Below are 14,745 nucleotides of genomic sequence, written 5' to 3'. Positions count from 1 at the left end.
GGCCAACTTGTAAATGCCATGAGATCCTGATATTTGGCAGTATGGAAATGTCAAGTGCTGTGGGATGTCTTGCTGTATGCTGTGTATATGTGTTACTCCCACTGGCTAATAAATAAAGCTGCGTTGGCCTATGGCAGGGCAGGATGGAGCCGGGCGGGAAAATCCAAGAGAGATAGTGAAAGGAGAAAGGAGAGTAAGAGGAGATGCCAAACCGCCATTCAAGGAGCAACATGTAATGGGATGCAGGTGAAGCCATGGAACATGTGGTGATACATAGATTAATAGTTATGGGTTGAGTTAAGTTGTAAGAGCTAGCTAGCAAGAAGCCTGAGCCAATAGGCCATAGAATTTGCAATTAATATTAAGCCTGGAATGATTATTTTGTAGGCAGCTGCAGGACCGTGGGATTAGGTAGAACCAGAGAAACTTCTGCTACATTTAACACAATTTAGAGCTTGTCAGGAGTGTAGGGAATTTTATATTAACAAAATAGGTGTGTCGCCCACTCCCTTTCTTCCTCTTTCTCTGTCTCTCTCTCTCACACACTTCTCCCTCACTGTTAAGCAGAGTAAGCACTGAATTATGGGTATTTAAAAAGCCAAAAATTCCATAGATCATCTGAGTATCTGATACACCAAGGACAAGCATGTGAACAAATCCATCGAAATCTGAGATGGATCAATGGATGTGTCTTAAAGAGAACCCCCAACCTCCTCCCATCCCCATTAATGTTTGCCCTGAGCAAACTTAAAATTCCAGATGGTGCCATTTGCTGTTTTACTCTTTGGGTGGTAAGGAATGCTAATGTGTTTATGACCATGAAATAAACCATTTACATTCTTGCCCAGAATGGCTAGATCTTCCCTCCTATTCAGTGTAACCTTCCAAAAGAGGATTTTGCCAGGAAGAAATTGGGAGGTTGAATAAGGCAAAAGCAGGGAAGCTCATGCTGAGCTTGAGTTCCTATACCATATTACAAGAAAATATTCTTCAGAGTCCTAAACTTTTACACTAGAGGAAGGGAGTAGGGATGCATTTGAGCCATACTGTGATAATAAATTCTTTTAAATGGCCAGTAATTTGCATAAGCCTTCATAGCTCAATGTTGGGCTCATAATATGAAAAGTATATGTGATATTGTATGAATGCCAGAAAAATGAAGCAATATATTACAGTATCTTTGGGAAACAAAGTCAGGTGATTGTTGAGTGCAGTGTCTGTGGTGTAATTCCAGGAACAGCTCCCAACATGTGTCCCAGAAAAACCAAAACAGATCTGTTCATGTGTTAGCTGTCACTCTGCACAGTTTTAGCTTCAACCAACTTGTTACTAGTCTGTCTTTGTGAACGGTCAGGACTTCACAGATTGTGGTGTCTCAAGGAACATTCTCTAAGACCAAGAGAAGATGTATAGACCAGTGAAGTCGAAACTCTCTTTGATTGTCATTTAACATCTAGTGCTAGTCTCTCAATTCTAAATCTAAGTTAGTGTCTATAGAATTTTTGTTTTGAGTTTTTTTTAATGCAGTTGTTCATTACAAACCAATCAATAATTGTATGTAAATTTATAGAAAGTATGTAAATACGTCTTTTAGTAATGATGTTTCTGACAATTAATTAATCTACCTTTTACCTACAAAATAGAAGTAGACATAAGAAATATATAGGTCAACTTTTAAAAACAGTACTCTTTGAAGAAAATACAGGAAAGACAAATACCTTGATGGCATTTGCCTCAGTAATAATGGCCTGTGTCATGTGTTGAAACTGCATGGCCAGAGCTTGCTTGCTGCTTTAATATTTTTAGTTATGTCCCTTTTCAACAAGATGAAAGTGAACCAAATTACCTTTGATTTAAAAAAAAAAAACAGCTGGTGTTTAGCTATCTGAACATAGGGAATACAAAAGGAATTTTAAAGGCTAGTTTAACACAGAATCTATTTTGTTTTATTCTTGTTTGTTCAGTAGTCCTTGGCATGCCACATTTTGCATTTTAGAATAATCTAACTTTGTCAAATAAATGATTTCCAAGGAAGGAAAAATATGTAGAATTTGATATACTACAAATCTTCAATAAAGGCAAAGTATTCTATTTATGCGAATGTATTTTTGATAGTTTTAAATAGCATTATGTAAGTGATAGAAAAATGATAATTTCTTGGCTTATCCTTTAGGGTGAATAGTAAAGTTCTTACAAAGTCACATTTGGTATATAACTTGAATTATCATGTAATCGTATTCCTATTTTACTTTGTAATTTGAACTGCACATTTTTATCTCTCGAATGCTGTCACTCAGCCCTGGTTCCTAGGATGACAGCTGTAAAAGTGTTTCATTCTCAGGCATCCTAAACGCTTACTTTCCTCTAGATTCATTTCCCCTCTTGAAGTTTACTTTTAAATAAACATAAGTATATATTTTATCAGGCACAATAGTTCTTAAACTTAATGTTTAATTGAAAGTAGACCTTTTAAAAGCACTGCAGGGCTTTGTTTCACCAGAGTAGCCAGTGTTTGTGTTGTGTGTGTGTGTGTGTGTGTGTCCTCCTGCATGGCTGCCTGCTAGTGTTGGGCTTCCTTCAGTCACCATCATTTGATGACAGATGTTTCTCTCTGATTACCTCATAGCCTTCTTGTCTTTTATTTTTCTTCCTCCTCTTCTTGTGTGTGTGTGTGTGTGTGTGTCTATCTCAGAACCTTTTCTCAATTAAAAAAAATTATATACAAGGTGTGATCAAAGTTGCTTCCTGAGTTCTCAGGGCAGACTGTGAGCAAAGCTCTACTTCAGGGCATACATTTAAACAGAAATGTCTTCGGACAGCTTTATATATCCTTATCCTAAAGCTTAAATGCATGCCTTGAAACCTGTGTCCACCAGAGACACACAGGTACTTTCACATGTGTTCTTTCATTGGTTGTTCTTTAAACGTTAACCTTTGAGACAGCCTTAAAGAATAAAAGTTTCTGATGAAATTGCAATCTGGAGCATAGATCGACCACTTTATTCTTTTATTTTTCTTTCTGCATCAGTTTACTGTTGAAAGAATTAGACCAAAAAAGTTCGCTAACCAAAATACATTAATTTGAAATGTATTTCGAGTTATTTTAGCAAGAGCCTGATTACCCTGAAGATCTATAATGTCTAAAACATATCTGTTATTTTAAATTTATTTTGAAAGTTTTAAAGAGATTTTTTTCAAAGCCCCTTAGAATTTGGAGGCCATTGTGAAATCTCTCTCTCCTGTGTTCCCTGATAGCCTAGTTCTTTTGACCGAACCAGATTCCACATGGCAGAAATAACAATTTGAGATTAACAGTCTCAACTTCTCAGAAGACAAGCATGAGTACACTTCTGTTAAAAGAAAAAAAAAATCCAATCTAAACAACGTGATTTTGGAAAGAAGGCTTGGGAGAAAGAAGCCTTGGAAAGAAGGTTTGGGAAATGATTCATGTGGTAACAGCTGCACTATTGGGAAAAGGTGTGCTGGAGTGGTCGTAGAGCCGTAGTATTTAAAAGGCCGGGTGCGGTGTTTCATGCCTGTTTGCCCCACATTTAAAAGGCTAAAGTGGGGAGATCATGAGTTCTAGCAGAGCCTGTGCTTCATAGTAAGACACTGTTAAAAAAAAAAAGAAAGAAAGAAAAATAGAGAAAGAAAAAGGGCTCCTTAAAGGATGTGCATTAAGCACATATGTACCAGGTTATAGAAAGAAAGAATTTTGAAAATTTTCCATAAAATTGATATGTGGGTTGTTTGTATTTCTGCCCTTATGAATATCCTTTTTCATTCTGTATGGTTGTAGGTGCTTCCTGTTTCTGAGTTGATTTTTGTGTTTGATCTGTAGATCCTACTCAGATGGGAGGCCTGAGCATGCTGCTGTTAGCTGGAGAACATGCTCTTGGAACGGCAGAGGTAAGCCAGGCCCTTAGTCCCTCATTGCCCTTCATGCTGCTCCATCTGTGCTTCAGCACATAGACATCTGCATTCCGGTCACCTTGTTGCTGCCCTTCCACATTTACAGCTCACTGAGGAACTTTACCTGTATGTGTAATGTGTTAAGGGTGGCAGAAGTGATATACATGAGCCAAAAGGACAGAAACACTGTTCCACTGCAGAGTCTGCAGATGTTTGAACCTAGGAGGAAAAAATACAGTGCAGTCCATTGTCATTTGTTGTGTCCATGTTATGGGTATGTAGATTGCATCCTAAAATAAATTCACTGTTCAACACCATTCCCTGTTTGTATTATGTTCTCATTTAGACTTGCTAGTGGGAAGGTGATGATAAAAATATGAGACTGTCTGTCTCTCTAGTATCCAAATAATTCCAAACTCCTCTTTGAACATCTGGAATTCAGCATTGCAAAATTGTTTCATTCTTTAAAGTAGAAAAGGAAAAGGACCCAGGGCCCTCATGACCTTGTTTCTGTGATCTAGTTATTAGTCTGCTTTTGCTAAACATTTTAGATCTGATTCTGCTCAGCTGTGGCAGTTAACCATACATAATCTGCATTTGTGGCATCTTCTATTTTCTAGACCCACTTAACAGAGATCAGTTAAATTAACCTGCAGGTCATGTTATTTTGCTATATTCTGGTTCTTCAGATAGAAAGTTTCCATTCAAACCCACATAGCTGTTTGGAACAAAATAGCAAGAGTGATTAATATTCCCGTGGAAAATGAATTCAGTACCAAACCTGTCCCTAATTTTAGTATTACTCCTTTGGAAGCATACTGCAAACATTCTAAGTCATTTTTCTTTATTTTTCATATTCTTGCTTTTAGTCTGTTCAGTTTTATTATAAGCCTTGCTTTTAGTCTGTTCAGTTTTATTACAAGCCTGTGCTGTTTACTGTTTTAAACTTTGAGTTGACCATATAGATTACAGTTAAAAATCTGTTCAACTATACAGGCTATTTATACTGTGGTGCTGTTGTTATTTATAGTTTATATGTGGCATACAGAGTTGTTGAGTATATATTAAATTTAACAAATTTGTTTCTTTTCATTTTAATGCAGCAAGAGTATTAATTTATGTATAAGTATTTATTATGTTGTGTAAATCTTCCACTGAAAAACATGTGCATGTGACTCTGAGCTTTTGCAGCTCATTATTGAGCATGTTTCCAGCTCCTAACAGCAGCATTGTTGTGCTCCGTTTCCATCCCTAACACATAGTATGACCTCAGGGCAAAGCACACTGTCTTGAGCATAGAGTAGTCTATTGTTCTGCAGGTAGATGTGAACACAGAGTTGACCATTTAGCAGTCTGACTCCTGACCATTGCAAAAGTCAGCATCCCCTCTCCTCACGGATTCAGTTGTATTTTATTCCTAACTTTTAGCATTCTTTTACCACTTCAGAACAAATATAAACAATTGATCGTTGTATATCTTTTGGGTGCTAGTAAGAAAAAGGAAGTTAATTTTCTCCATTGCTTGAAGTTTTACCACTTAGGCTCTTTTTAGTACGTTCTGCTTCCTTTAAAAGACATAGCATCATCTGACACGTAGCGTAAGCACTGCAGCCATGGACTTTTTTGCCCTAATGAAGTGGAAGCATTTTGAGAACTCTCCAGATAAAGAAGCAAACAGTGCAGGAGCAGGTACCTGTAGTTACAGCCTCAGGAATCCAGCTTTGTGTTCTTGTCCCTTCCCCTCATCTCAAAACATAGTTAGGTCAGTACTGAAAATAATTGAGCTATTAGAACAGTAAAGTAGTAAAAACTTAAGTATAATATTACCTCCAAATACCATCAGAGAGCTTACTTTTAGAGACCAGTAGACTTAAGTTAGTCCATAGATTTCTACCTTCCCATTGTTTTATTGCAAATATGTAGACTTGGTAAATAGAATTTCTGTATAGGTAGATTATCATAAGATAAACACAATAAATATGTATTCAGGTTTTCCTATGAAAATTAAGCTAAAATTAAAATAATTCAGAAATTTCATATTTTCCTGAAAATATAATCTACTTGTACTATTTTGTTTGACTAATCAAAGTGACATCTTACAAAAAGAATACCACCAAAAGGTATAATCACAAAGGTGTTTAAAGTGACACGATAGAGTCTTTATTTTGAAGTAGTCTTAGAGGGAAGGGGAGGGAACTTTTATCCTTCACTGGAGTGCTGAGATTAAAGGTGTGCGCCACCATCACCCAGCAAGAGAATGCTTTTTTAAAGTGTGGAATTTAATATAGGAAATAGATTTTCTTAAATAATACAGGTATTTTCTTTACTGTAACTGAAATGATAGAATTCTGCTGAAAAGTTTCTGTGGCCACTACAGTATCATAGGTCTACTTGATGTACCCTTGCAATTATAGACAGTTTAGTTTCTCGAGATGTCAGTGGGCAAATTATACTGATGTTTGCATTTGTTTTCCTCAGTCTTCCAATTTTCAGGCTGCCATGATAGATCTATGGCACTATCAGTTGGGCATTTTTATGTACTGCTGTTTCTGAGCCAAGCAAGGCTTGGCTGTAGTAAGCTGGAGTCCTTAGCAAATTTAAAGGGTGAATTTTGTTTTAAAAATCTGATGTTTTGTAGTTCACACAAATAATAGTCTTCATACCCATATTATATGTAAATACTTAAACTATTTGGCACAAATTTTTAATAGCAGTATTTATTATAGAATTACTGATTTGAGAAGAAAAATTGATATACTGAACAAGACAAGGACAGAAAAGAATGAGTCCTGGCTCATAACACAGCAAGTCTGTGTCTTCTGAGTACTTGTAAGAAACTGTGTAGGTCTCCTTAGGAAATGATCCTGTTATAGTCAAAGAAATGGAAGGGTATGAGAGGACATTGTGGAAAATTATTTAAGTCAGAAGTCAAATCAAGTTGCGCAGAAAGACCCTCTTGAGCTGTAGATGTGAACCAGTCTAAATGAAACACTCAGAGATTTAAGTGAATTCATTGTTGTTTAAAAGAACAGGAAATAAAAAGGCAGAAGAAACGAAAGTAGTATTCTTTTCATTAGATTCTCAGTAGAAGAGGCAGTTAGAGAGTTAAGCTCTTACATACAGTATCAGTGAGTTACTGGAAGATAAAGATACAAGTAAAGTGAAATATTTGATCTGGAATTATTAAAAATAATCTTCAAGACAGAGTTTTTCATTATTTGTGCTAGTCTAAAAAATGTAAAGCTAAATTAAAATTTAAAAATAAAAGCAGGGAGTGTTATGATTCAGAGATTATGTGGAAAAGACAACTATTTAGTACAAAGTGTATAAAGTAGTTGGATTAATCTTGGCAAGGACAACATTTGCTGTTGTACCCAAGTGGGCAACAAAGTCATCTTGGCTAGAGCAGAAGCAAGCAAAATGGAAAATAAGAGAGATTAGGAAGAACACTCATCTCTGCTAAGGGAAGGCAGGTCTATTCAGTTCAATAACTGAAGCCAGTGTTAGCAGTGTATGAGATTTACCTTAAACTTTGGGTCTCTAGTTTTTGAATGCTTTGTTCTCTGGTAGAACAAGTAGATATGACAGTACATCTTTGATCTAGCCACTTTTTGCCTTGCCTTCCATCCTATCCAGAGAAGCGAATCATAATGCTTGCATCCTGTAACTCTTGAGGCTACTGCAAAGATTAATTAAATAAAACCTGTAAGGCATTTTTTACTCCCTGAAAATTCTTGTAAGTATACAGGCTCATCGCCATAAGTTATTCTAGGCATTTCATATTTAATTCCATAGCTTAAATTATATCTATTACTCCTGAAGGCTGCAGTGTGCTTTGCCATCACCAGCATGCATGCATCCATCATGTACACACACACACACACACACACACACACACACACACACACACACACACACACACATACACACATACAGAGAGAGAGAGAGAGAGAGAGAGAGAGAGAGAGAGAGAGAGGAGAGAGAGAGAGAGAGAGAGGAGAGAGAGAGGAGAGAGATCCTTGTTCATTGAAACCTTGGAAGAATTTACAATTGTAATTTATTTTCTTCACCATCACTAGGTGATCAAGAAAAGACAACTTAATTTAATTTATATTAGCTAAACTAGATTATTATAAGAGGAGCTGGCAGATGGAGGTACACTTCCTTATCCAGTGAGGCCATACTACAGAAAAACTTGGCAGTAGTGAACATGTACCATCATTTTGTACGTTTAGTCAGATGAAGACTAATCATCTGGAATGTCTTTGGTGTGTAAGGCATGTCAGGGAATAGACCATACACAAATACCTGCCTTTTATGCAGCTGATACCTTTTAAGGCCCAAGTTTTTAAAGAAAGCTAATAATCCTTCACATGAACTTTTGACTTCACGGAGAAGCCTCTTGATTTTCATTTTTCAACTGACAACCTGCATGTTTTTAAAAGAAGAAATGAAGGTCTGATTGAAATTTGAAAATTATATACTTCGTTTCTTGAAACAATATTAATCTTTCACCTCCTTCAGAATGTTGATGATTTCTTGAGCTAAGCAATATTTCTCTCCCTAATCCTTAAAATACTTACTGTCACCTTTATATGTATTATAGCACTTAATTGTTTTTAGCTTTATTGTAAGTTTATGATAAAAGTTTCATCTTATTATTTTTTCATTTACTAAGTTATTAAATGGACTTTAGGAAACTTAGGATGAGGAATAAGAAGATTTTAACTGAATACTATGGAGTAAACTATTACAGACAACTTTCATTCACTCCTGCTTCCTTTCAAAGTGCTGCTCTTAAGTGCTTGGGTAAGAAAAACACCTCCTTAGCAGTCTTATGAGTTAAGTTTTGACTACCTTATGAATACATATTAAACCATCAGGGAGGGACCAGGGCAGAAAGGTTAAGTAACTGCCCATTATAGTCTAGCTGCAGTGCCAAAGCTGGGCTTGCGCTGCAGCAGAACTAGCCAGTCTTTGTGTAGCACCCAGGAGACTTGGTGATTCAGTGCCACCTAACTAGCCTCAACTCTGGCCACTTCTCTTATGCTCTGTGTTTCCCATACTAGAGCTAGCAGCAGCTGCAGAACACGACATTTTGAGATTGCTTCAAGCTAGACATAGGACTAAGCCCTTCACATTGGTTAACTCATTTTGTCCTCCCAGGAATCCTGTCGTGCCCCTTGTTGCATTCCCCATGGCCATAGAGTGAGGAAATCAATACTAGGATTTAAACCCAGCTGATTTCCACTACATGAAGAGATATGCAAAACCCAAGCCAAAGAATAGTTGATTGCACTGATATAGTTTAAATGATTCTATCCCCATTTTTAAACACTAAATTCTAACTTTGTTCAAATATTGATTTAGATAAAATTGAAAGTTTTCACTTTTATTTCTGATATCAGTGGAATAGGAAAAATTCTTTTCTTACCCATCAGTACACCTTGAGTTAATTTGATATGTGCCTGTCTTATACTAGTATGCTTGACTATTCAAGGAGACTTAAACCCATTAGATTCACTTATCTTGTTTCATCTCCTGGTCCTTACCTATCATAGCTTTTATCCTCTTTTCTTGGGTTTATAGCTTCTAAATACACTTTGTTAGGACATGTGGTATGTTTAAATTCTACAGTAGAATGGAAGTAGGTGCCCAGAGGCGGGTTTTTTTCTTCCTCTTTATAAGTCTCCCCCTTTGTTACTTTGTAGACAGTACTGCCCATCTTGCCAAGGAGCCCAGCTTCTTCCATCAGTAGTGGGGCTCAAAGCCCAGGTAGTCAGGCCCTTTTCCCTAATCTGTGCTGGGAGTCATAGATGTTTAAAAATGGCAAGAAGACAGAGTGGCTTCCCACTTAATCAGATAGGGAAACTGAGGCAGTCCTTTGTCTCAACTGTTACTACAGTTGTCTGTACAAACAGGATGGAGTGTCCTGTGCTCTTTCTTGTATGAGCTCGGCTGCACAGACTGTGATAATAGGAAAACTTTATCCATGGACTGGAGACAGGATTCTGGTGGCCTGGATACCCTGAGGGAAACTAGGTCTTCCCACCCCCACCCCATTTTACCTGATGATATAACAGGTTCTAGGAAGCACGGGACGCTCAGGTCTGTTGGCTCTGCTTCCCATGGTAGCCTAGTGCTAGTGCCGCATACCGGTGTCAGACAGACATTCAGACACACTCCTCTCATCCCGTGAAGTATGCATACTCCCTGCCCCATCAAGGCTTCCTCCTCTCACTTCTTCTCTCTCCGCTAACTTACTATAAAGATACAGGTGTAGTCTGACCCTTCTGCTGATGCCCTGACATCCTTCCAGACAATTACTGAGGACAGGCAAGTGCTACCTCTAACTTAATTGGGGCCCCACATCTTTGCAGTTTTATTTCCCCTACCTGCTAATTGGCCTCCTGCCTCCAGTTCCTCCCAGCCTAGGTCGTCCTGCATGCCTCTGACGTAATTATCTAACTGCGTATCTCTCATCATGCTATTCCTCTAACTAGAATCTTTGACTAACCCTCTATTTCCTCCAGCCTAATTCCCAGACAACAGAATTGCAGTTTCTGTCAGCCTGATTCATCTCCCATTACACTTATATGGCATCTTATTCTTGGTGACTCCGGGAAAGTCACCATTTCTCAAAAACACAACAAAGTGGTACCTCTGTACATCCTCGCCTGCCATGACTTTGTCATTCTCACTCTTCCTCTGAGGGATTCCTCCTTTCTTTCCAAACATATCTCAGAGATTACTTTACCTCCCTCCACCCACATCTTAAAGGATTTTTCTCTGTGCTCCCCTCCAATAAGCTTTCATGGTATATTTCTGCAATGTAGCTATCCCCTTCACTTGAACTGCAAACAGACTCAGGGTCTGGCACAATCCCTAAGTCATCATTTTACTCCCAATTTTACACTGGATGCAAGTGGCATTTAAACTTCCTAATGGCATCAATCCCCACAGCTGGTACCTAGTGTTTATTGAACAAGTGAAAAAGAAATAAATATTTGACCTGGCACGAGTAAGAATATGTGGTTGATCTACAATGTGCACTTGCTCCTTTGTTGACTGTTCATCTCAGTGCCAAGCACTGTGCAGCTCTGGCTTTGTGCTTTGCAAAGTATGAACAGCCCTTCTTGATACCTAGCTTCCTAAGCCACTTGTAGTCATAACTAGCTTAATCATGCTGGACCTGTGATTTCTCACTATCTGATTGGCTCTTGTGGGAAAAAAATGTTACTTACTTTGTCATAATTCTTTATTATGCTCATCATTTCTCTTCCTTCGTTATTGAGAATCCTAGCTAAATCAAAGTGGGTGGCGATTGAGGGTAAGAAGATTTGAATGTGTGGTTTGGCAGAAATCCCTGTAGCTATTTTCTTTTTTGGGCATAGAGCAACACCTAGTGGCTTTATGTATTATTTCAGAGACTTTCTAGAAACAGGATTGTTTGGTTTTTCTTTTCTTGTTTAGTGATAGCTTATTTCTTTTCTCATTAATTTATAAGAATAGATGCTGAAGAATAAGTGTTGATTCATAAAAATCATTCTCCAGTTAACAAAAATAATTCGAATATTCTATATAACATTTCATAAAGTCTGGGACTGTAATAGGAGCCTTTTGTAGGAAATCTACCTTCCCTTTCATAAGTATAGAATTTTCTATTCATACAGTATATACATTTGGTGTATCATAGGATCATTTTTGCATTTTGAAATCTTTAGATAAAAATGCCCGACATGTATCACATCCAATTTTACTTTGTAAGATAATCATCCTTACCTTGGTGACATGGCAGCATAGTTACAAATGTAAATTACTACTTTGAATATATACATTCTGATGAAATTTTAATGGGCAATTTACCATACCTTAATTTGTTCTAGATAAACATTTACATCAGCTCTCTAGTTTTCCTAAAAACTGCATCATTTCTCTTCCTTGCTTATTGAGAATTGCATCTAAATCAAAGGGAGAATTTGAGGAATGTGCTCCCTCTGTCTTCCATGCTGCTGGCATTGTTGGTTTCTACAGCTCTTTCCCATCCTTTTTTATCTCTACTCTAGACTTCTGTCATGACGTTTCTCTTCTGCTTTGACTCGGGTCAGGTAACCAAGTCACTATGTACATAATTGAGTAGTATCCACATCCCCCAGGCTCTACATTTTGTGCTGTTTCCATTATACTTTACTGACTACACTAATTCACAAATACCGACATCTTGAGAAAGGACATGGTCCACTAGAATAAAATACAGACTTAGTCATTCTCTTTGTGCTATTTTAGCCACTAGGCAGCCTTTGTTGTACTTTACTGCCAGGTCACACACAAGAGAATGGAGTCAGTCAACAGATACTCATTGTGCATCTACTCTGTGCTGCCTGGTTAGCACAAACACACGTGTAGACTTCTGTCTTGTGCCTGGTCAGACATGCCTTGATAATTTCTTATCTTTGACCCTTCCATTCATTTGGTTTTATTAAAATCATTCATCTTAAAAGTTCATAAAGAAAGTTGTTTAACGTTTAAACTTCATGATTTGAAATGATTTTACAGTAAAATTATCCTTTATCTTTTGTGGAAGTTTGAGAGAGAGAAAGAAAGAGAACACAAAATTGAGTGGGTAGGGGGACCTGAGAGGAGTTGGGATTGGGGAGAAACAATCAAGTAAATGAAAAAATGTATTTAAAATGATGTTTAAGGTTTAATTTTCTTATTGTTAATATGAACTTTAAGCCACTAGGGCAGTTTGTGTCCTCAGAGTCATTACCTCTCCCACCTCATGGAATCTGAAATAAGAATACATTGATGTATTTATTGGTAATGACATTGTAGCCAACAATGGGCTACATGTATGACTGTATCCCATACAATCATACTGCCTAGTGATGTCATAGCTATATATTCTCTGTGATGTCACACAGTTCTCAGAATCAGTCCCTTTGTTAAATTGAGCCACGTCCCATAGCCTTAGTTCATTTGCTTATCTTGTTTTTAACCTTTCTGTCCCCCTAAAGCAGATCTCATTAAGTTCTCAGGCTGTCTTGAACTCCTTCGACAGCCCAGAAATGTCTTGAACTTGGTATCCTACTCCCTCTGCCTCCCAAGTAGCTAGTAGGATTGCATGTCTGTGCCAAGAGACCTGCCTAAATGATAGTGTATTTTGCTGTAAATGCCTTTAAGATTTCCGTTTCATGTATATTTTTATTAGAATTTTATAAAGACACTTTGTGATATTTATTCAGTTCCTGGCTTGATTTTTAAATCAGACTTCATTTCCCCAAATATCCAGGAGATAAATGCATACAGTTTCTTTATTATTCCTAACTTTGGTTAGTCATTCCACCCAAGAAGGAAATTTCCAAACCTTTGTGGCTGCTACTTTGAGGGTTTATTGGCTTTCTTTTTAGTGCACTTGGTGTCTTAGTGGCACATTTAGCACAACATGCTTAATAGTCAAGCTGTGATAAGAGAAGCAAGCTTGCCCTAGATGGCAAGTTACTTAACGATTCTGCGACTTCTCCATAGTACTTGTCACTAGGAAGAGTCTTCATATCTCTCTAAAACATCCAAAGTGACCATAAAGTTTTCAAATACGTGTTCCTACTCTACAGCCTGTAACACTGCTAGAAGAACACCCTTCCTCTTCAGCCATCAAGGAGAGAAGTTCAGTGGGAACATGTGTGTGTGTGTGTGTGTGTGTGTGTGTGTGTGTGTGTGTGTGTGTGTGTGTGTGTAGCTTCTGTTGCCTTTCCCTTTGAAGTGAAAAAATACCTATTCTCCCTAGAAAACCTAACTTCATTATTCAGGAATGTAGGAGAAACACACTGACTTAGGACTTACAAGAATACTTCTCAATTTTCACTAGTTCCTTCAATAATTTTTTTTAAACAGGGTCTCATGTATCCAAGGGTGACCATAAGCTTCTGATTCCTCCTACCTCCACCTCTTCAGTGCCACTGGCATGTGTTACTGCTCACAATATAATTCAACAACAGTATCTACACTGTACCTAGGCAGTTTGGAAAGTAATGCAGTAACAGGCCCTGGGAGAGGATTCACAGTAAACAAGTGTGTCTTGTGATGATAAGAGTTAAGTAAAGGGGGATTGAGTACTGAGGGTAAGTGTCACTTACCTGTCTGGTCCTAAATTATTTCATCTATAAAAAAGGGAGAGACTTAGGTCAGAATAATAAAGAAATCTTCCGTCAATAGAATTCTCTACTGAGATGAGTATGTCACCCAATACAAATATTTTTATTTCTCACACAAAATTAAAGAGGAAATTTACATTCTTGGAAAAAATCCTGGAAAGACATAATTTTAACTTTTTTTTAAGTAAGTATTGTTAATAATGAAAATAACAGAAGACAATAACAGAATGTTAAACGTTTACAAGTATTAACTTCTCACAAGAGAATGTTTCTTTAAGTAGACCCTAACCTTCTTAAGACTAGGGTTCATGATATAAATATGTGAAAACTCTGGAAAAGAAAATTTTGACTTGAGTTTTATTTTCCCAGAATTATTCCATTAGAGCTCATGTATGGTTCTGTGTAATCATGTAACAGGAAGTGTTGAGGCAGCATAGTACAGGGAAGTAGGTGTTCTCTGGATTTGTAACAGAAAGCCAGCAGGAAAATGCTAGTCTTTGTACACATTCTGAAAGTACCCTGCTGTCTATCTACTGTCTCTGTCATTGTTTAGCACTGGAATGGTCGGTCACTTGCATAGAACTTAGTAAAGTGTATTAGTTATTCTTTGTTCTGTGACGAAATATTGTGAACAAAAGCAACTGACAGAAAGAGTTTATTTGGGCTGACAGTTCCAGAG

At 37.4% G+C, this 14,745-nt stretch overlaps 1 protein-coding gene across 13 annotated transcripts in view; it reads left to right on the top strand.

Moving 5' to 3' along the window:
- Window positions 1-14,745, top strand: part of Bbx (BBX high mobility group box domain containing) — a 247,743-nt gene that overhangs the window by 171,633 nt on the left and 61,365 nt on the right. For all 13 annotated transcript variants that reach the window (XM_052740847.1, XM_052740857.1, XM_052740850.1 and 10 more), the window contains one exon: window positions 3,842-3,909. In XM_052740847.1, the coding sequence (XP_052596807.1) occupies window positions 3,842-3,909 (68 nt within the window). The remainder of the gene's footprint in view (window positions 1-3,841; window positions 3,910-14,745) is intronic.

This window comes from Peromyscus californicus, unplaced genomic scaffold, assembly GCF_007827085.1.
Source record: "Peromyscus californicus insignis strain IS unplaced genomic scaffold, ASM782708v3 Scaffold_16__1_contigs__length_79575227, whole genome shotgun sequence".
Taxonomy (NCBI): Eukaryota; Metazoa; Chordata; class Mammalia; order Rodentia; family Cricetidae; genus Peromyscus; species Peromyscus californicus.
Note: the sequence above shows the minus strand (reverse complement) of the source record. Positions and strands in the feature narration are given on the sequence as shown.